At 41.9% G+C, this 20,978-nt stretch overlaps 1 protein-coding gene across 1 annotated transcript in view; it reads left to right on the top strand.

The window, feature by feature from the left end:
• LOC139367542 (parathyroid hormone 3 receptor) overlaps nt 1-20,978 on the top strand; it is a 58,565-nt gene that overhangs the window by 15,500 nt on the left and 22,087 nt on the right. The window contains exons 2-5 of the mRNA XM_071105789.1: nt 12,929-13,034; nt 15,270-15,380; nt 17,200-17,324; nt 20,342-20,436. Coding sequence (XP_070961890.1) covers nt 12,929-13,034; nt 15,270-15,380; nt 17,200-17,324; nt 20,342-20,436 — 437 coding nt within the window. The remainder of the gene's footprint in view (nt 1-12,928; nt 13,035-15,269; nt 15,381-17,199; nt 17,325-20,341; nt 20,437-20,978) is intronic.

Here is a 20,978-nt window from a genome sequence, read left to right as displayed (position 1 = left end):
GAATAGAAAACTCCCTGGAGGGTAAAACTGGGCATTGGTGACAAGGTAAAGCCAGCATGGAGAGTATTGTACAAGCCACCATTACAAAAGGGCACTGGTGGCATGCAATGGAGGGTTTTGCATGGCATCATTGCAGTTCATGCTTTTGTGTCTGTTATTAATTCAGATTTTGGAGATGGATGTCTTTTTTGTAACATAAGAGAAATAATTTTCACTGTTTTATGGAGTGTTAGAGGATAAAGTCTCTATTTGAAATACTGGTACCTTGTCAGCTCGGGGATGTGAACTTGCAACCTTCCGGTTACTAGTCCAACCACTAGGCTACCCTAGTGGTTAGACTGTTACAATTCATTTTTTTGGACAAGCTAAGATGAGTTGGAAACAAAATAGACACAGGATATTGGCAGGATGTAAGACGTGTTTTGAAAGGATTGCCAGAATAAAAGTGGATTTTGAGTTCTTCTCGGCTGTAAAAGATCTCCCATTGTTTGAGGAGAAGTGGGCTTACGAAGGAGCAGTTTGTTTTGTGTAGGAGGGAAAACTATTTTTTGTTGAGGAAATTAGTTGTGTATATATATATATATTTTTTTTAGGAATGACAACTTTGTTGTTTATTTTCTGAAAAGGCACAGTGTTCCAGTATTTGTGTTAATAATTCAGTATAAAATCAAATGTATTATAAAAACTCAACAAAAAACTTTTTTTGCATGGGAAATATGTTTACATTGCCATAGCAAGTGCAATAAACAATAAACAAAAGTGAGAAGACAAAACAACATCAACGAAAAACTATTCGAATTTAACAGTAAATATTGCTCTCAAAAAGGTTTCATAAAGATATAGACATTTCAAGTGTTATATTATCAGCTACAGAGCATTTGGAAAGTAGTCAGACCCTTGACTTTTTCCACATTTTGTTACGTTACAGAGTAACAAAAACAAAAAAGTATTTTTTACATAAGTATTCAGACCCATTACTCAGTACTTTGTTGAAGCACCTTTGGCAGTGATGACAATCTTAAGTCTTCTTGGGTATGACGCTACAAGCTTGGCACACCTGTATTTGAGGAATTTCTCCCATTTTTCTCTGTAGATCCTCTCAAGCTCTGTCAGGTTGGATGGGGAACGTCGCTGCACAGCTATTTTCAGGTCTCTCCAGAGATGTTCGATCTGGTTCAAGTCTGGGCTCTGGCTGAGCCACTCAAGGACATTCAGAGACTTGTCCCGAAGCCTCTCCTGCATCGTCTTGGCTGTGTGCTTAGGGTCATTGTCCTGTTGAAAGGTGAACCTTCGCCTCAGTACGAGGTTCTGAGCACTCTGGAGCAGATTTTCATCAAGGATCTCTGTTTTCTTTGCTCCGTTGATCATTTCCTCGATCCTGACTAGTCTCTCAGTCCCTGCCGCTGAAAAACATCCCAACAGCATGATGCTGCCACCACCACCATGCTTCACCGCAGGGATGGTGCCTGGTTTCCTCCAGACGTGACACTTGGCATTTAGGCAAATAGTTCAATCTTTGTTTCATCAGATCAGAGAATCTTGTTTCTCATGGCCAGAGTCCTTTAGGTGCTGTTTCGCATACTCATTGCGGGCTGTCATGTGCATTTTACTGAGGAGTGGTTTCTGTCTGGCCACTCTACCATAAAGGTCTGATTGGTGGAGTACTGCAGAGAAGGTTCTCCCATCTCCACAGAGGAAATCTGGAGCTCTGTCAGAGTGACAATCAGGTTCTTGGTCACCTCCCTGACCAAGGCCCTTCTCCCCCGATTGCTCAGTTTGGCCAGGCAGACAGCTCTAGGAAGAGTCTTGGTGGTTCCAAACGTCTTGCATTTAGGAATGATGTAGGCCACTGTGTTCTTGGGGACCTTCAATGCCGCAGATATTTTTTGTTACCCTTCCCCAGATCTGTGCCTCGACACAATCATGTCTCGGGCTCTACGGGCAATTCCTTCGACCTCCTGGCTTGGTTTTTGCTCCGACATGCATTGTCAACTGTAGGACCTTGTATAGACAGGTGTGTGCCTTTTCATGTCCAATCAATTGAATTTTCCACAGGTGGTCTCCAATCAAGTTGAAGAAACATCAACAAGGATGATCAATGGAAACAGGATGCACCTGAGCTCAATTTTGAGTCTCATAGCACAGGGTCTGAATAATTATGTAAATAAGTTATTTCTGTATTTATTTAAATTTTTGTATGTGCAAAAATGTCTAAAAAACAATTGTTGCATTGTCATATGTTATGGGGTATTATTTGTAGATTGATTAGAAATATATATTTTTTGTAGTTTAATCCATTTTAGAATAAGGATGTAACATAACAAAATGTGGAAAAAGGGAAGGGGTCTGAATACTTTCCGAATAGACTGTATATCTCTCTCTGTCAATAACTCTCTCTTGCTCTCTCTCTGATGGCTAGTATAGCTAGTCTTTGCTAGCTGACTAGCTGCTAGTTTTGCTGTGTGGTTGTGAAATGTACCGGGCTCACAAAGCGTCTTTGTTTTGCGCTTGCCCATCACTCGCAAGGCAAGGGCCCTGAGGACAAGGCACCCAGGAGCCACAGAAAAAAAAGGGTTCAAGAGGGATCGACACATACTGCACCCCAGTACAACTATTTCACAACACCTGGAGGCAGCACATCAGCTCCTCGGGAGCATGGCTCTAAAGTGCGATATTAACCACATATGGAAACAGGAAGTTTTGGTACAATTTTATAAATGCCGACAGACAATTTGTTCATTCGACATGGTGTGATCTTATTGAGCCTGTAAAATGCGAGAAATGGCGGTGGAAATAATTTTATGCGCAAATACTGATAGGGTGAGTATTGGTAAAGTGGGACACTTTCTGAAAATGTGCTTTCCGGAACACCTTACAGAATCATCCCATTGACTCCCATCATGATACCATTCTAAACAGTTTTGGAACTCTACTACACTATACAAAAGAAAGAGAAATTAAACACAGGATGAATGACTCTTCTTCAAACACAAATTGTCCTTTTCAGTTGATACTGGTAAATTGGGACACCTTGATTGACAAAGTGGGACACTTCATTCTTTATTGTAAAGAAGGATAAATGAATGAGTTTGAGTCATTTCAATATTTTAATGATAAACTTAAATTATAATTACAAATTAAATGTATTAAAACATTTAGGTATTTTTGTGGAACATTAAGAATGATCAATTATTATTATCATCATCATACTTGATTATAATTATATGATGTAGCCTATATGTAATTGTATAGCCTATAAATAAAATAAAATGAACTTCATCTAGGCCTATCAGCTCAACACTCTCAACACTACACTCTAGTGGACCTCGCCCCTCAACAATTTCAATTAATTGTCACCAGAGTTGAATACAGCAAACTATAATATTTTTGTCATCATATACCTATGAATATACTTTAGCTTGCCATGATTTTCTACGTTGGTTTGATCCTATTTAGAAAATGGATTTCTGTTAAGAAAACATATATTTCACAATCCTCAGAAGAAGAAAAAAATCTGCATTAAAATGGCCTAGAGGAGAGTCCCAGTTTAACAGTAACAGGGTGTCCCAGTTTGACAGCAGGCGATTGGCCACTGGAACACAGTCAAAATGTCAGTGTTCTAAAAAGGTGAAAGTAGTAAGCAAACCATTTAGAGTAATTATTTTACAATTACATCCCATTACAAAATACATGTATGCTATAATGAAACTTTGAATATCCTTAGTTTTTTTAAAATATAAACCTACATTATTTTCCTCAGAACCCTATGTCATTTTACTTATCATTATGCCTCTAGAGACATGTGTTATTACACGGGATGCCACGCCCACAATGATGACTTCATAACGTTTGAACCCATTTTTTATCATCACATACTTCACTAACACACAGGCATACGTTTTTTGGGTATGTTATTGTACACAATTGAATATGTCCATTACAAAGCTTAAGTATCCCACTTTACCAATACTCCCCCTAATAACCCTCATATCTAAGTAAACTTGGAGTCACGTGATATGGTGTGTGGTCCTCCCACTATGACTCGGGAAACCATGCAATTTAAGGCTAAAGATGAAGTAAATTATGAGGAACTTCACAGGGTGTTTGTTGCAAGCTATGAGCTTCATGCTCCTTTCCAATAAATATCAAGGGTCTTATTCTGGTGACATGATGATTGATGCTTGACTGTTGTTCGACAAATACAAATATTCCTTCTCTTATCCATAATCTCATCATGTAAACTAGAGCTTCTTAGGGATGCAGCGCAGATTTTAGAGAAACAACAAATGTCGGTACATATAACTGTCTTATATCGGCTGAAAGCTTAAATTCTTGTTAATATAACTGCACTGTCCAATTTACAGTAGCTATTACTGCGAAAAAAAATGCCATGCTATTGTTTAAGGAGAGCTTCTAACAACAAAACACATTTTTCCACTTGATAGGTTTGATAAATTTACCTCTGAAGATGAAATGTGTACTTACATTCTGAAATCTTGCTCTGATTTATCATCCAAAGGGTCCCAGAGATAAGATGAAGAGTCATTTTATTAGATACCTTTTTCATATCCTAAAAAGGTCCATATATCATGCACAACAGATTTTGTATTTCCACTGATTCAATTTGCAAAGAAAGGAATCTGTGAAAATTTAATCCTAAACATTGTTTCAACCAGTCAAATCATGTCTGTATGAATTCCTCAGAGATCCTAGAACGTAACCAGACTTCACTATATCATTATATATATTTGGTCATAGAGCGACGCCATCATGGCACGCCGATGACGCAGGCAGTATTCACTTAAACGACTCTAACTTTGTCAAATAAGCACCAATCGGGGTCAAACAAAGCTAGCTAGATAGCCAAGGGAAGGGCTTTACTTTATTTGATATATGCAGATTTGAGAATATTTGCATGAAAATCTGTTGACAGTTGGATGGAAAACTAGCTAATATTTTGCTGTGAGACCAGGAGTTTTATTTTTGGAGCACTGTGTAACTATGAAAAAAATCTCCCAGATGCAATTGATGCAGGATAATGATAAGGCTTTGCTGTGCCATTGTTTCCAAGTGCCTTAGTGAAACACGATTTGTGCAGATTCATTAGCGTCATGAACCACGTTTCCTTTCACAGTTTCTATGTGAGTAAAGTTTCACCGTATATAAAAAAAAATCATCATGATAGCTATGATGAAAACAGAAAATTTCTGTACAATTTTTTAAATGCCGACAGAATTTTTTGTTCAACACGGTGGGATCATTTTGTGTTGGTAAAATTCATGTAAGAAATGCCGGTAGAAACTCTAATGCGCAAATATTGATATAATAACCATCATATCAAAGTAAACTTAGAGTCACGCGGTGATATGGTGTGTGTGGTCCTTCTACTATGACTCGGGAAACCATGCAGTTTATTAGGATGAATTTCACAGGGTGGTGAAAGTGCACGGCGATCTCGATGCAACTTTCCAATAAATATCTAGGATCTTGATGATCAATGCATGACTGATCGATGCTCTTAGGCTATTCATAACCCGCACTGTATCAGCAAGCTGTTGGCTACAGCACATGTGCAAGACCATAAGTAGGGACATTTGGTATTTAACACAAAGGTTTCTGTGACAAAACTATCAGTAGAGTTGAAAATGTGATAGAAACACGTTGAACTTCATCGCACATTTTTATCCACAGCGGGTCCGTTCGGTGGAAACGGATTTTCTTTATGCATTTAAAAACCATATTTGCACGAATCTGTCGCCAATTGGATGGAAACCTAGCTATGGTTGCACCGTTACTACGGTGAAAATGACTTGCTTCTAACCCAACCAGGTCAAAAGATCTGCCCCATATTACTGGCGCCACATTTCTATCTTCCAGGACACATTTGACACTACACCAATCACATATAAACAACAAAATACTGCCCTGGTTACCCCTATCCCACTGCACTAGCCAACCTCGTCCTCCCCAGACCTCAGCAACCTTTGCACACAGGAAACAACCTTTAAGAGGAACGAAGAAAATGAGAACAGAAGGGAACGGACAGGAGAAACAGAACAGGACAATGCCAAACACAAAATAAACTGTAGTCAGTCACGTGGACATTCAGGAACAGGGCACACAAGAGAGCATGTCAGCAAAGACATTATCAGTCCCCCTGATGTGCTGCACATCGAGATGGAATGCTTGTAAGAATAAAGACAACAATATGTACTACACCCAACCCGACATAAACCTTGAAGTGCTGTAGTGCCCATATGAGTGCTAGCGCTGCTTTTTCCACCACGGAATAGTTCAACTGATAGTGGTTAAACTTTTTGGAAAATAAACTAACAGGCCTCTCAACACCAGACACCTCTGCTTGCAGCAAGACTGCACCTGCCCCCACATGACTCACATCCACCTGCAAGGCGATTGAAAAATCCATGTGAGGAGCAGCCAGCACCGGAGTTGAGGTAAGCAACCTCTTTGCATCCTCAAAGGCTGTTGACAGAGAGGAGACCAGACGTAAACCGCCTTGACTGATTTACTGAAAGCTAAGGGAGGGACCACAGTAGAGAAGTCCCTACAGAAACTACAGTAATAACCAATCATTCCCAAGAAACACATCAGTTCCTTTTTGGTAGTCAGCGGTGTAAAGCATCAATATCACCTTAGCCCAAACAAGACGCAGTTCACTCTCCCCAACCAACTTACCAAGATATATAACGATCACCTGAGCAAACTCATATTTAGCCAGATTGATAGTAAGGCGACCCGTAGCCAGGCGGTCGAACAAGGCTTGAATACGGGACAGATGCTCCTCCTAAGTATCTGCATATACCACTGCATCATCCAGATAAACAGAGCACCCGACCAGACCGGAGACTGCCCTATTCATAAGTCGCTGAAAAGTGGTAGGTGCATTACTCATAGCAGGTCAAAACTCATAACTGAATATGAGTACAGGCCGGAGGGTGTAATAAAGGCAGAGATTTGCCCTACTCGTCTATGGCATCTGCCAATAGTCCTTTAACAAGTCAAATTTGCTGCGCCCGACCTGATCAACGCAGTCCTCCATCTGAGGAAGAGGAAATTAATCTGGTTTAGTGATACTTTACCTTACGGTAGTCCATACAACATCTGTGTGTCCCATCCAGTTTACTGATCAAGATACAGGGAGAAGCCCAACTAGAGAAAGAAGGCTCTGCTATATCACTATCCAGCATGTACCCGATCTCAGCATCCAGACAACGCCATCTCTCTGAAGAAACTATAGAACCACTGACGATATCGTGTTCTATTAAGTTTGTAGATGGATCAGAAAACAAAACTGGAAAACTCTGAATCAGACCGACCATCTCGTCTGGCCTATCAGCAGGTAGATGAGTGAGAAGGCTATCCAAACATCCAGTGTCTCTGAATTTTTCAATCTACCCTGCAGTACGCAATCATCAGGACCAGGAACATCCTCCTCATCACCTAGCATGACAAGAACCCAGCGAAATAACGGTACCGGACTGAAACCCGTGAACGGACTGAAACCAGTGAACGGACTGAAACCCGTGCTCTCCTGTGAAACCTCCCTAGCGGCTAACAATAACCAAGGCAACCCCTCCTCCCAATCCTTATCGATCTCCGTACAATAAGCTCTCAACAAAGACTTAAGTGTTTAATGGAAACGTTCCAGCTCTCCTTGACTCTGCGCGTGATAGGCGCTAGCCAAATTGTGTTTAATATGGAGCTGTTGGAGAACCTGACCAAACAGATTAGAGGTGAAATTAGATCCTTGGTCACTCTGATTCCAAACAGTGAGAAACTGGGTCAAAGCTTTTGGCACAGACTTAGTAATGATAGACCAGAGAGGATAGGCAGCAGCAAACCTAGTGGTCTGACACATCAGAGTGAACAGGTAACTACTACCATTCTTAGAGCAAGGCAGAGGACCAACAGTCAATAATCAGATACTCAAAAGGTTGGCTGAGTACAGGAACAGGAAAGAGTGTAACCGGCTTAATAGCTTTATTAGGTTTACCAGTTAATTGACAGGTGTGACAGGTTTTGATAAACTCAGAAACATCCCTCTTAAAACTAGGCCAAAAGAAATGGCCTAGAATGCGATTCATGCCCAGATGTCCAGCAACATCGTTGTGGGAAGTTTTCAGCAACAACTCACAAACCTTAAATGGTACAACAACCTAACTAATAGCCTCCCCCACAAAACAACTACCTTGAGACACCCACTTTCTCATCAGGACATCATCCCGGAGAAAATAGCCATGGGCGACATCTCCCAACTGTTCCAGAGGCACAATTTGGTCACGCAACTCTTCTAATGTGGGGTCAGCCCATTGCTTCTTGATTAGATTGGAGTGGGGTACAGAACTGGATAACAGGGAAAGTAGTGACATATTTCTTTGTGCCATCATCGTTAGCCAGAGCAGTGACCAGGTCGCCACGCTTCATGGAACGCGTCACAGGAACATGCAGAGAACACTCTGCACGCACTCATCGGGAATCCCTACAAATGACGGCTTAGCGGAAACCACTAGAGATGGAGACACAACAGGTCATACACGCTCACCAGCCAAGTTATTCCCAAGGATAACATCAATACCCTCAATAGGCAACGAAGGACGCACCACTACAACAACCTCACCTTTCACCAGTTCAGAATCCAACATCAGTTTATGCAATGGAACTGACAGTGTTCAAACCTATTCCCCTAATTAAAACACTATTACCCAAATCAGTCTCAGCAGAGAAGGGTAACACAGAATAACACAAACAACTCAGAGGCACCTGTCTCTTTCAGGATCTTCACTGGCATAAGGTTGTTACTTCCTAAGATTGACACAAAACCCTCCATAATGAAAGGTAAATAATCTGGTTCAATATGGACTTTCACATGCCCCCGAGCATGACACGGAGTGAACTGATGTGGGACAGGCGCTGCTAACACCATAGGCTTAGGTTCAATGTAAGCGTGAGTCCTGAATTTAGCCTTAGCCCTGAGAACAGGGCAATCGTTTTTCCAATGACCTGAACCTTAACAGTAGTAACACTCTTGACCAAATTCAGCTTTACCATGCGAGCCAGGCTCCACCCTAGTTGAATGAAACTCTGCCAGTGAACCAGAGTGTCTCGGTTGGCGAGGCACAAATCTCTCTGAAATCCCCACTCATTCCGAATACGGGACTCTGCAAAGACGCTTTTCTGTGTCAAAACATACTCGTCAGCCACGATCAGGGATTGTGTCCTTAAATTGCTCTAGCATAATCAGATCACCTGGATAACCGCAGAGGCGGAACACCAGCGATTAAACTGAAGATAACTCTTGCGCAAACTCAACATCAGTCTGTTTGTCTGTCCTTTCTAAAGTTCTAAATCATTGGCGGTAAGCCTCAGGAACCAATTTGTAAATCTGTAACACAGCCGATATACTGATAGAATTTAGGGAGTCTTGTTTTCAGATTAACCTTGTTAAAATTCCCAGCTACAATGAATGCAGCCTCAGGATATGTGGTTTCCAGTTTACATAGAGTCAAATAAAGTTCGTTCAGGGCAGTCGATATGTCTTCTTGGGGGGGAATATATGCGGCTGTGATTATAATCGAAGAGAATTCTCTTGGTAGATAATGCGGTCGACATTTGATTGTGAGGAATTCTTCTTCTTCTTACCAGAAAGATGCTTGTTTCTGTCGGCGCGATGCGTGAAGAAACCAACTGGCTGTACCGACTCCGATAGCGTCTTTCGAGTGAGCCATGTTTCCGTGAAGCAAAGAACGTTACAGTCTCTTATGTCTCTCTGGAATGCTACCCATGCTCGGATATCATCAACCTTGTTGTCAAGAGACTGGACATTGGCGAGTGGTATGCTCGGGAGCGGTGCGTGATGTGCCCGTCTCCGGAGCCTGACCAGAAGACCGCTTCGTCTGCCCCTTTTATGGCGACCTTGTTTTGGTTCGCTGGCTGGGATCCGATCCATTGTGACATCATGGTGGGCAAAACAGAGGATCCACTTCGGGAAAGTTGTATTCCTGGTCGTAATGATGGTGAGTTGACATTGCTCTTATATCCTGTAGTTCCTCCCAACTGTATGTAATGGAACCCCAGGTAATCTTAGGTTTTAATGTAAGAAAGAACACATAAAAAAAAAATACTGCATAGTTTTCTAGGAACGCGAAGCGAGGCGGCCATCTCTGTCTGCGCTCTTCCCCTCTGTCGGCGCTCTTCCCCTCTGTCGGCGCTCTTCCCCTCTGTCGGCGCTCTTCCCCTCTGTCGGTGCTCTTCTCCTCTGCGAGCCCACCAGACCAGACCACAACAAGAGAAACACCAATCACACTGGGCACCACAGGAGAGAGATATATAAGGAGCTTCCCCAAATCCTACAATAACTCAACCCTAACCTTCGTGCGGATTTGCGGTGGGCAATTAGGCGCTGTAGCCCTCTGGCAAGGAAAACCCCCCCAGCATGCTGGCAGATTCCCCCAAGCCACGGATGTGCCCCCGAGACAACTGCTCAGTCCACAGACACCACACAAAAATAACGAAATAACGATGCCAAACGTATTCCAAAGTGAAACACGTCGCTAAGCCTAACGGGGAAAAGAAAGGCTATAGGTCCAGGTAGCAAATGACACTGCCCTACCCACTGAGGTACACAGCAGATTGCACTCACCTCAGACTGATGTCCCAACAGCGAGTAGAGCAAAAGTTGCCAGCCTGGGCAGGGGCCTGGAAACTAACCAATGTTACTCTTTCCAATGCAGCACACAACCAACTATCCACCACAGTGGTCAGTTTACCAAACAAACAAAGGCAACCAACACTGGGCCTAACAAATATTACAACTCAAAAAAGATGCACACAAAGCACCTACAGAGTTTATCGAACAATAACATTTTCTCCAAAACAAAATACTCATATCAGTTAGCCTAATGACACTTGTATTGGTCCTACTGGAATACTTTTACAGGCAACACATTGATGACATCACCGAACAACCAAAATCACTGATAACTCTAAGGCACTATACCAAAACATTTATAAGACTATGCAGTGAATACCAACCAAAGCACATCCCAATTAGCATTAGCCCATCATAATGCAACAAAGTACTCTACGCCAAAATGTCTAGGAACCTAAGTGTATGCAAGCTTCCGACTTCAACTGTTTATACAATCAACAATGGTGTCAGTAGTGTCAGTGAGTGGCTGCACAGACAGACAAGCCACAATTGATTCTATATACATTTAAAAAAGATATATATATAATAATGCCACAACCAAAATCCAACAGCTTGTCTGCATGGAGAGAGTCCCCTCCATGAATGGGGAAAGGTGAATTTATCCCTGGACACACTCGACCCACCGACACTCCACTAAGGAAAACAAGAACAAAGAGAAAGAATTCGGCAGACAGAGAGGGAGGGTTCGTCACAGGACCTATAGATAGCTTTAGCAAGAAAACCCAAATGCTGAATTAATTTTTTGGGATCCCCATTAGATTTTACTATAACATTGGCTGGTCAATTATCATGGGCAAGTCATATTGACAAATTTGTTTTGAAGTTGGGGTGGGGGTATGTCTGTTATAAAAAGATGTCATGCATGTTTTACACAAAAATCAACTGTACTAGTTATTCACGCTCTGGATTTGTCCCATATTGATTACTGTCCGGTAATATGGTCAACTGCAGAAAATAAAGATCTGCACGCCTTTCCCTTAACTGCACATACTTAACTAACATCAACAACATGCATGCCAGTCTTTCCTAGTTGAGGGTTGACGAGAGGTTAACTTCTAGTTTTTATGAGAAATATCACTGTGCTGAAAATGCCAGATTGTCTGCATAGTCAAATAACATTCAGCTCAGACACCCATACATACTTCACAAGACATACCACCAGGGGTTTCTTCACAGTCCCCAAGTCCAAAACAATTTCACAGCAATGCACAGTTTTATACAGAACCATGATCACATGGAACTCCCTTCCATCTGCAATTGCTCAAGCAAACAGCAAAACTAGCCTTTAAAAAACAGACAAGAGAAACGATTCATGGAACGGCGGGGACTGTGAGGGGACACACACGTGAACACAGGCACACCCAGACACTAACACACACATTTTGTTGTGCTGTATTGTTTGCATAATTTTTTTGTTGCATTGTTTGTATCTAGCTATATATTTTACATTTGTGTGACTTTCCTTGTTTATCAGTTTATCAGTGTTTTGCTTCTTGTCATGTTTTGTGTTTTTTGTGGACTCCGGGCAGAGTAGCTGCTGCTTCTGCAAAAGCCAATGGGGATCCAAATAAACAATCACAACAGCTGCTCTTCCAGGAGTCCAAAAGAATTGGATTAGATTGTTTTCTGATTGGTTAAAGGTGATCTAATCACTGACAAATGAGGTTTGAACAATGCCGCTCTTTACAGGCACACACGGTTTTAATTAAAAGATGGCCATACTGAATCAGTGAAGTAAAACAACTGTGAAACAGAGCGATTCAGTTTGGATTCCCAGGCTTGGTTTGAGGGGTTAATTGTCCCTCAGATTTCATTGGTGAAGGTCTTGGACATGCGGGCATGATCAGACAAAGGGTAAGGTAAGAAGAAGATATACCTTAGACTTCACACCTGAAGGATAAAACAAATGTCGCCCTGTCTGCACACACACTCCTACTTGTTAAACAAACACGACATAATGCAATGATTCATGAACACGACATGACAACTGTCATTCGAGAGCCACATCGTTTGAGACAAACAACTTTTTAATGTCATGTCACACACAGCGGTGGACAGTCTGACCATTTACTGGTTGATACCGCTGGCTGCTAGCCAACTGTCTCGCCTAAATCATGGCATGTGTCACGTTGGTGTCAAGTCATCAGTCCTGACCTGGTAATATGATCTTCTTCTTCTTCTCCTGTCCTTCTACCATAGATAGACTCTGATGATGTCATCACACGAGACGAGCAGATTTACCTCCTGATTGGTCCCCGTGCCAAGTGTGAGAGGATAATCCATTCCCAGCTGGCCATAGTCAAAGGTGTGTTAACTACTTCAACCACATCGCAAGTCATAGGACAGTGTTTCCCAAACCTAGGTATACTTCTAGAATACATCAAATACATGGAACGTCTGGTTGTATTGGAGGAGAGGTATGGGAAACACTGTTACAGGACATAGCCTATACTTTTTTATGATTTCATTGGGATCCCCTTTGGCTACAGTAATGCACCCAACTGAAAATCAAGGGACAGAAAAGGTTTCTGGTGCAGTGGTTGTCCAGATTATGAATGATTTGTTAAAGTGTCAAATCAGCTTGCCTTGTGTCAACCACCATCAGTCCAATATGGGACGAAGTGTAATTGATGACAAATAAGATTGTTCGTCACTTCCTCCTGTTCAAGTGCAGTCAAAAGCGCTATCAATCCAATATCCTGGAGTGAAGTATTTCCACAGTGACGGAAGGTTAGATGTGTAGATGAATGATAGGAAAAACCAGCTCGACTCACGGTCACGGGGCATAGAGTTATGATGCAGAGTCTTGATACAGAATGTGATTGGCCATCTGTTAGAAACGTAATTACAGATGCATCGTATCATCTGAGATACAGTGCATTCAGAAAGTGTCTCCGCATTGTGTTATGTTACAGCCTTATTCTCAAATGGATTAAATTGAAAAAAAAATCCTAATCAATCTTCACACAATACCCCATAATGACAAAGGCAAAAATAGGTTTGCACATCTATTACAAATAAAAACAGAAATACCTTATTTGCATAAGTATTCAGACCTTTTGCTATGAGACGTGAAATTGAGCTGAGGTGCATCCTGTTTCCAATGATCATCCTTCAGATGTTTCTACAACTTGATTGGAGTCCAACTGTGGTAAATTCAATTGATTGGACATGATTTGGAAAGGCACACACCTGTCTATATAAGGTCCCACAGTTAACAGTTCATGTCGGAACAAAAACCAAGCCATGAGGTTGAAGGAATTGTCCGTAGAGCTCCGAGACAGGATTGTGTCGAGGCACAGATCTGGGGAAGGGTACAAAAAAAAAAATTCTGCAGCATTGAAGGTCCCCAAGAATACAGTGGTCTACATCATTGTTAAACGGAACACGTTTGGAACCCCCAAGACTCTTCCTAGAGCTGGCCACCTGGCCAAACTGAGCAATAGGGGGAGAAGGGCCTTGGTCAGGGAGGTAACCAAGAACCCGATAATAACTCTGACAGAGCTCCAGAGTGCCTCTGTGGCAATGGGAGAACCTTCCAGAACGACAACCATCTCTGCAGCACTCCACCAATCAGGCCTTTATGGTAGAGTGGCCAGATGGAAACCACTCCTCATTAAAAGGCACATGACAGCCCACTTGGAGTTTGCCAAAAGGCACCTAAAGGACTTTCAGACCACTCTCAGACAAAGATTCTGATGAAACCAAGATTGAACTCTTTGGCCTGAATGCCAAGCATCACATCTGGAGGAAACCAGGCACCATCCCTACAGTGAAGCATGGTGGTGGCAGCATCATGCTGTAGGGATGTTTTTCAGCAGCAGGGAGACTAGTCAGGATTGAGGGAAAGATGAACAGAGCAAAGTACAGAGAGATCCTTGATGAAAACCTGCTCCAGAGCACTCAGGACCTCAGACTGTGGTGACGGTTCACCTTCCAACAGGACAACAACCCTAAGCACACAGCCAAGACATCGCAGGAATGGCTTTGGGACAAGTCTCTGAATGTCCTTGAGTGGCCCAGCCAGAGCCTGGGATTGATCCCGATCAAACATCTCTGGAGAGACTTGAAAATAACTGTGCATCAACGCTCCCCATCCAACCTGACAGAGCCTTAGTGGATCTGCAGTGAAGAATGGGAGAAACTCCCCAAATACAGGTGTGCCAAGCTTGTAGCGTCATACTCAAGAAGATTCAAGGCTGTAATCATTTCCAAAGGTGCTTCAACAAAGAACTGAGTAAAGAGTCTGAATAGTTACAGTATGTAAATGTGATATTTCTGTTTTTCATTTTTTATACATTTGCAAAATGTATAAAATACTGTTTTTGCTTTGTCATTATGAGGTATTGTGTGTAGATTGATGAGGAAAAAAACTACTTAATCAATTTTAGTATAAGGCTGTAACGTAACAAAATGTGGAAAAAGTTTTTCCGAATGCATTGTACATTATGAAATGAAATGTTGGTTGAATTTTCTACTGATTAAGAAAGAGCACAATGACTCATACAAAATGGCCATCTGTGCTGTTGTATTTTTGCAGAAGATGACTGTGTACCGGAGTGGGATGGGATTATCTGCTGGCCCAGAGGGAAGCCTAGTCAGCTGGTCTCGGTTCTATGTCCAGAATACATCTACGACTTCAACCACAGAGGTGGGCTGGCTCATGACAAGATCACTAACCTAAAGCTCAATAGCTGCTTTGTTCTTTTTAAATACACGAATGGACAAACCCCAGACAGTAGAAGGAAATACAGTACACTGTCCACATACATCGATCACTTACGTAATCATGACAAGTCAGTGATAGATTGTGTTTACCAGCAGACACTGGTCTTCAGGTTTTGTAAATGTAAAATGTATTGTGTTACGAAACCAACAACTAGCCTACGGATATTGTTGCACTCGCTTTGTCTAAGGGTCATAGGCCAAGTTATATTATGTAACTTGAATGAATGATGTGCATCTATGTGAGAAATCAGCGTATAAGCCTAAGTGTTGAATGTCAATTTTCCCAGGGAAACAGTAAGCTAACCTTGGCCAGCTCTGTCTCTCTTGACCTTTTGGTCAGCCAGTCCAAGCTGATTATTCTTTGTTAAATTGGTGACAACACATAAATAAAAACATGTAAAACATAAACATAAAACATGTACGAAAAAGGAAAAATACCAAAGGCATGCCCCCCCCCCCCCCCAAAAAAAAAAAAAAAAGTCCCCATGGCCACCAAACAAAACCAGCAGCCTCACGGCTAGCAAGCTGGGAAACTGACCCTTTCATCCAACCTTCTAATAACAGTCGACTCCTTATAAAGTGCACCTTGTGAAAAGCAAATTCAGTTCATGCAGTTCACCAGTCCCACATCAAGTACTCTTTTTGCACAGTACTTACAGACTGCATACTCATGCATACTCAAGTTTGTTCATGTGTTTACAACAGTCCCAAGCTATACCATAAAGGAGTCTTAACTCCACATTACATTAGATGTAGCACTTATCAGCCTGGCTTTGAATATGCAGTATGGAAGTTTAGTAGCTACAGTAGTTGTTAATATCACACTGGCTTGAATGTTGTCTGTATGGTTCATACACATAAGATACAACAGAAGCACACAATCCTCAGTTTTAGCCTAACAATATACACTGAACACCTGCTCTTTCTTTTATTGTTTTTATTTAACTAGGCAAGTCAGTTAAGAACAAATTATTATTTTCAATGACGGCCTAGGAACAGTGGGTTAACTGCCTGTTCAGAACAACAGATTTGTACCTTGTCAGCTTGGGGATTTGAACTTGCAACCTTCACGGTTACTAGTCCAACGCTCTAACCACTAGGCCACCCTGCCGCCTCAAAACGTCTTTCCATGACATACACTGACCAGATGAATCAAGGTGAAAGTTATGAACCTTTATGGATGTCACCTGTTAAATAGATGAAGGCAGCAGACAGGTTGCCGGAAGGATGTTTAAGCCTTGAGACCATTGAGACATGGATTCAATGTTCACCCTGTGTGCCATTCAGATGGTGAATGGGCTAGACCAAAGACTTTAGTGCCTTTAGAACTGGGGTATGGTATTAAGGTGCAAGGCAACACTGCTGGGTTTTTCCAGCTCAACAATTTACCATTTAGTCCACCACCCAAAGGATATCCAGCCAACTTGACACAACTGTGGGAAGCATTGGAGTCAACATGGGCCAGCATCCCTGTGGAACGCTTTCGACACCTTCTGCTGTTCTGAGGGCAAAAGGTGTGCAACTCAATATTAGGAAGGTGTTCCTAATGTTTTGTACACTCGGTGTATGCTTTTGCTCATGGGCTTGGTAGGTGAGTCTTTTTCATTTCTGGGCAATATTTCTGTGGCATTTAAGGGATCTATTTTGGCTCAAGAGCCCCTCCTGAGACAAAAGCTCTGTTTTGCCCCTTTTAAGGCTATTGTACTAATGCTGATGGTATCCCTCTTCTCCCCATCCCCCAGGTCAGGCCTATCGTCAGTGTGATGCCTCAGGGAACTGGGAGCAGGTGCCTAGCATCAACCGCACCTGGGCCAACTACACTGAGTGTACCACCTACCTACTGTCTAGCCATAGAAGCCAGGAAGAGGTGTGTGTGTGTGTGTGTGTGTGTGTGTGTGTGTGTGTGTGTGTGTGTGTGTGTGTGTGTGTGTGTGTGTGTGTGTGTGTGTGTGTGTGTGTGTGTGTGTGTGTGTGTGTGTGTGTGTGTAGAATAGTAAAAGGACACAAATCTGACCTACTGGGGAGGTTTTGTTAGTCTCCACAAGGTCAAATGCTATTTCTTAATAGGGTTAAGTTTTGAATTGGGGTTAGGTTTAAGAGGATTTCTGTTTTTGCTGGTATCAAACTTTGGGTTGCACGGGCCTATTGCAGCTTTCTGCCCTGTTTCTATATTGTACATCAGACTGGTTAGGAGAAGGTGAGAGAACATGAAAGTCCGAGAGCTCCGAGGGGTCACCCATGACAGTTCAACAACAGGAGGAAGACAATTGTTGATAAAGTGGTGGGGGTAAACAAGTTTAATTTTAAAACAAATGTTATATAATACATCATAATAAAACATACAAACTGGATCAATAAATTAATAGATAAACAATTAAGTAAGTAAGTAAATAATTGGAAATCACACCAAGGGATGAAGGGATTAACTGCGACAAAGATAAGTGCTATGTTAATGTGCTTTATATACAGTGCCTTGCGAAAGTATTCGGCCCCCTTGAACTTTGCGACCTTTTGCCACATTTCAGGCTTCAAACATAAAGATATAAAACTATTTTTTTGTGAAGAATCAACAACAAGTGGGACACAATCATGAAGTGGAACGACATTTATTGGATATTTCAAACTTTTTTAACAAATCAAAAACTGAAAAATTGGGCGTGCAAAATTATTCAGCCCCTTTACTTTCAGTGCAGCAAACTCTCTCCAGAAGTTCAGTGAGGATCTCTGAATGATCCAATGTTGACCTAAATGACTAATGATGATAAATACAATCCACCTGTGTGTAATCAAGTCTCCGTATAAATGCACCTGCACTGTGATAGTCTCAGAGGTCCGTTAAAAGCGCAGAGAGCATCATGAAGAACAAGGAACACACCAGGCAGGTCCGAGATACTGTTGTGAAGAAGTTTAAAGCCGGATTTGGATACAAAAAGATTTCCCAAGCTTTAAACATCCCAAGGAGCACTGTGCAAGCGATAATATTGAAATGGAAGGAGTATCAGACCACTGCAAATCTACCAAGACCTGGCCGTCCCTCTAAACTTTCAGCTCATACAAGGAGAAGACTGATCAGAGATGCAGCCAAGAGGCCCATGATCACTCTGGAGGAACTGCAGAGATCTACAGCTGAGGTGGGAGACTCTGTCCATAGGACAACAATCAGTCGTATATTGCACAAATCTGGCCTTTATGGAAGAGTGGCAAGAAGAAAGCCATTTCTTAAAGATATCCATAAAAAGTGTTGTTTAAAGTTTGCCACAAGCTACCTGGGAGACACACCAAACATGTGGAAGAAGGTGCTCTGGTCAGATGAAACCAAAATTGAACTTTTTGGCAACAATGCAAAACGTTATGTTTGGCGTAAAAGCAACACAGCTGAACACACCATCCCCACTGTCAAACATGGTGGTGGCAGCATCATGGTTTGGGCCTGCTTTTCTTCAGCAGGGACAGTGAAGATGGTTAAAATTGATGGGAAGATGGATGGAGCCAAATACAGGACCATTCTGGAAGAAAACCTGATGGAGTCGGCAAAAGACCTGAGACTGGGACGGAGATTTGTCTTCCAACAAGACAATGATCCAAAACATAAAGCAAAATCTACAATGGAATGGTTCAAAAATAAACATATCCAGGTGTTAGAATGGCCAAGTCAAAGTCCAGACCTGAATCCAATCGAGAATCTGTGGAAAGAACTGAAAACTGCTGTTCACAAATGCTCTCCATCCAACCTCACTGAGCTCGAGCTGTTTTGCAAGGAGGAATGGGAAAACATTTCAGTCTCTCGATGTGCAAAACTGATAGAGACATACCCCAAGTGACTTACAGCTGTAATCGCAGCAAAAGGTGGCGCTACAAAGTATTAACTTAATTAAGGGGGCTGAATAATTTTGCACGCCCAATTTTTCAGTTTTTGATTTGTTAAAATAGTTTGAAATATCCAATAAATGTCGTTCCACTTCATGATTGTGTCCCACTTGTTGTTGATTCTTCACAAAAAAATACAGTTTTATATCTTTATGTTTGAAGCCTGAAATGTGGCAAAAGGTCGCAAAGTTCAAGGGGGCCGAATACTTTCGCAAGGCACTGTATATAATACAATTAAATATAAAAATATACAAAACCAGATTGAGCTGGTCTGGAGAGGGTTAGGTTTAGGGTTAGGGTTAGGGTTACGGTTAGGGTTAGGGGTTAGGGAAATTAGGATTTTGAATGGGATTGAATTGTGTGTCCCCACAAGGTTAGCTGTACAAGACTGTGTGTGTGTGTGGTTGTGCTGTGCGTGTGTGGGCACATTTGTGCACTTGTGTGTGTGTCAGTCCTGTGTGGCTCAGTTGGTAGAGCATTGCGCTTGCAATGCCAGGGTTGGATGTTTGATTCCCACGGGAGATCAGTAAGGAAAAAGTATGAAAAGGCATAAGAGTGGCTGCTAAATGACTAAAATGGTAGTGTGTGTTATTTTTGAGGGGGGATTTTCACCTGAACAAAGCCCTCTCTGTCTATTTAAAGTGAACAGTTATCACAGTGTCAACCACAATGCATGAATTAGTAACCCTGTGTTGACCAAGCATTTTGCTTGTGGCAAGAATCTTTTTCAGGCATAAAAAAAAGAATCACATCAAAACCCTATGTGGAATTCATCAGTCCATCATGATACTCACCCACTACGAGCTGTGGTCTTCAGCAATGGACCGTAGCCATTTGTGAACAGCATGTTCTTGACTTTGTTCCTGTTCACACGCACACACACAAGCACGTACACACACACACACACATTCACACACACACATGCAGCGACAAGTATGCACAATTGCACACACACACACACACACACACACACACACACACGCTCATTTGCTGAGTGTATTTGTTCTCCATTTTTAGGAGGTGTTTGAGCGGCTACACTTGATGTACACCATTGGCTACTCCATCTCTCTGGTATCCCTACTGGTGGCTGTCTCGATTCTCTGCTACTTCAAGTAAGACCCCTTTAATGCTCCTCTTCAGTAGTATTACTATAGTAATACCAATACACTAGTCCACCATTCATAAAAATCTAAAAGACTCAGTTAAGACATAGGTGATTTATTGCACGTGTAATACCAAAGATAACATTTGGTAAGTAGAAAGTAATTAATAGCACTTTACTTAATAATGCTATATAGCATTATGATGTGGTTATAATTAGATGCGGTGACATAAGCACAATTAGGACCCCCTTATAAAGACCAGTATTTCCAGTTTGTTTACTGTCATGATATCAGATGAATCTGCCACACTGGTGTGCAATGTTCCCTCTAAACTGCGCCCGTACATGGCAGCACACTTTCTCCAGGATTGCCTCGCAGAAGAAATGCCATGCTGTGCAGAGATGCAAGAGATTGAACTTCACTGAGTTCGCCCCATTAGTTTGCACTATATACAGTGCATTCATAAAGTTTTCAGACCCCTTGACTTTTTCCACATTTTGTTACGTTACAGCCTTATTATAAAATTGATGAAATTGTTCTTTCCCCTCATC

Source organism: Oncorhynchus clarkii, chromosome 16 (genome assembly GCF_045791955.1).
Source record: "Oncorhynchus clarkii lewisi isolate Uvic-CL-2024 chromosome 16, UVic_Ocla_1.0, whole genome shotgun sequence".
Taxonomy (NCBI): domain Eukaryota; kingdom Metazoa; phylum Chordata; class Actinopteri; order Salmoniformes; family Salmonidae; genus Oncorhynchus; species Oncorhynchus clarkii.
This window is presented reverse-complemented; position numbering and strand designations above follow the sequence as displayed.